Genomic DNA, 1,573 nt, shown 5'->3' on the forward strand with positions numbered 1-1,573 from the left:
GCCCACCTGCAGTCCGCAGGTTTCGGCCTGCCTTGGTATTCCTACTTCTGCCTGGATGTAGCAGTCTTTCTTTTAGCCCTAACTGGAACCTCCATCTGGGGTTTCATCTTTGTCTGTAGGTTACTCTGCTGCAAAAGGTCCAGCAAGAAGATCAAACCAGAGTAATTAGTCAAAAAAATTACTTTGTTTTAATAAATATACAATGTTACTACAGGGTTCTGCATTTAGCTGAGCAAAAGATAACAACATACGAATATTTCTGCCTCATATTCAATGTTCTGTTAAGACTGTAAAACTCTTAATTAACTTCTAAACTCCATTAAAATGTTACTTCTGGACATACTGAAGATTTACTTTTACCTAAATACTCTGGCATTGCTCTGACTAGTTGAGTGCTTTTCTCTGCAACTTGTATGACATTTTCTGTACACAACTGATTAAAGATGTTGAATTTAATACTTTTTTGAGCGTGACAATTCTTTCACCCACATTACTTGATCCTTCAAGAGGTATTCTGAAGGCCTTTCTTGTTCTCATCTATCCCAGGAACAAAAATTAATTCAAATTACAGTATGAACTACTGTCTCTTCTGTATTAGTAATTTTGTTGATGATTAACAGAAGAGATCGAGCCTTCTTTCCTGCCTTCTGGCAGCAAATGCATCCATAATTGTGTGCACCAGTTTAAAAAGGACATGTGAGAACAGAGAGTGAAAATGTCACTAAATACTTACAGATGTAATTAGAAGAAACACCATGTCACCACATGTAACAAAATCTTTGTAGCTTACCTATTGCACACATATTGGACTTTGTCCCTCAAGCTCAGACTTGCTGGTTGAAACGTGAAGCAAGTGTCAAATACAATCCTGCTGCCTGACAACCGGCAACTCAAGGCAAACATTTGGAACTTGACTCATCAAGATTCAGGTTTTTTCTGTTTACCTTATTATCATGAAGAGAATATGTCCATATTGTTCATTAGTGTTGTTTTCCTGTTTCTCTAGGACACAGGTGTCAAACTCCAGTCCTGGAGGGCCACTGCTCTGCAACTTTTAGATGCCACTCTGCTGCACCACACCTGAATAGAATAATTAGGTAATTAGCAAGGCCCTGGGGCACCCATCTACACAGGAAGGAGGTAATTAACCCATTTCAGTCCAGTGTTTTGTACCTGTGGCACATCTAAAAACTGCAGGACAGTGGCCCTTGAGGACTGGAGTTTGACATCCCTGCTCTAGGAGAATACATTGTGAGGGAGGAAAAAAAAAACGGCCATCATTGAAGCTGTCTTCAGACATGTTTTTGTAACGTCGTATTTCCTAAACTATGCAACGTAGAAACAAAATGTTTGTGCCAATTTGAGTTCAAAGCTTCCTGACACTCACGACGTATTCGTTTTGTTCATACCTATTATAGTTTTGTCATGAAACGTGTTTGTTCCAAACTTGCAAATCTCATTTTCTCACGTCCGCCTGTTTTTCCAACGTCTACAAAATGAGGCATATTTTTACATCGTCACAGCTCAAAGACAGAAAAAGGTACATGCATGAAACTTGTCATGGTTTGTCACT

General features: G+C 39.1%; 1 protein-coding gene and 1 pseudogene across 1 annotated transcript in view; both read left to right on the forward strand.

Annotated features, from left to right (window-relative positions):
- LOC106956941 (UDP-glucuronosyltransferase 2B31-like) overlaps nucleotides 1-456 on the forward strand; it is a 12,298-nt gene extending 11,842 nt beyond the window's left edge. Inside the window, exon 3 of the mRNA XM_015048052.1 lies at nucleotides 20-456. Coding sequence (XP_014903538.1) covers nucleotides 20-165 — 146 coding nt within the window. The 3' untranslated portion in view covers nucleotides 166-456. The remainder of the gene's footprint in view (nucleotides 1-19) is intronic.
- Nucleotides 1-1,573, forward strand: part of LOC106956940 (UDP-glucuronosyltransferase 2B31-like) — a 21,744-nt pseudogene that overhangs the window by 7,072 nt on the left and 13,099 nt on the right.

Source organism: Poecilia latipinna, unplaced genomic scaffold (assembly GCF_001443285.1).
Source record: "Poecilia latipinna isolate Pla-1442-1.1 unplaced genomic scaffold, P_latipinna-1.0 Scaffold858, whole genome shotgun sequence".
NCBI lineage: Eukaryota > Metazoa > Chordata > Actinopteri > Cyprinodontiformes > Poeciliidae > Poecilia > Poecilia latipinna.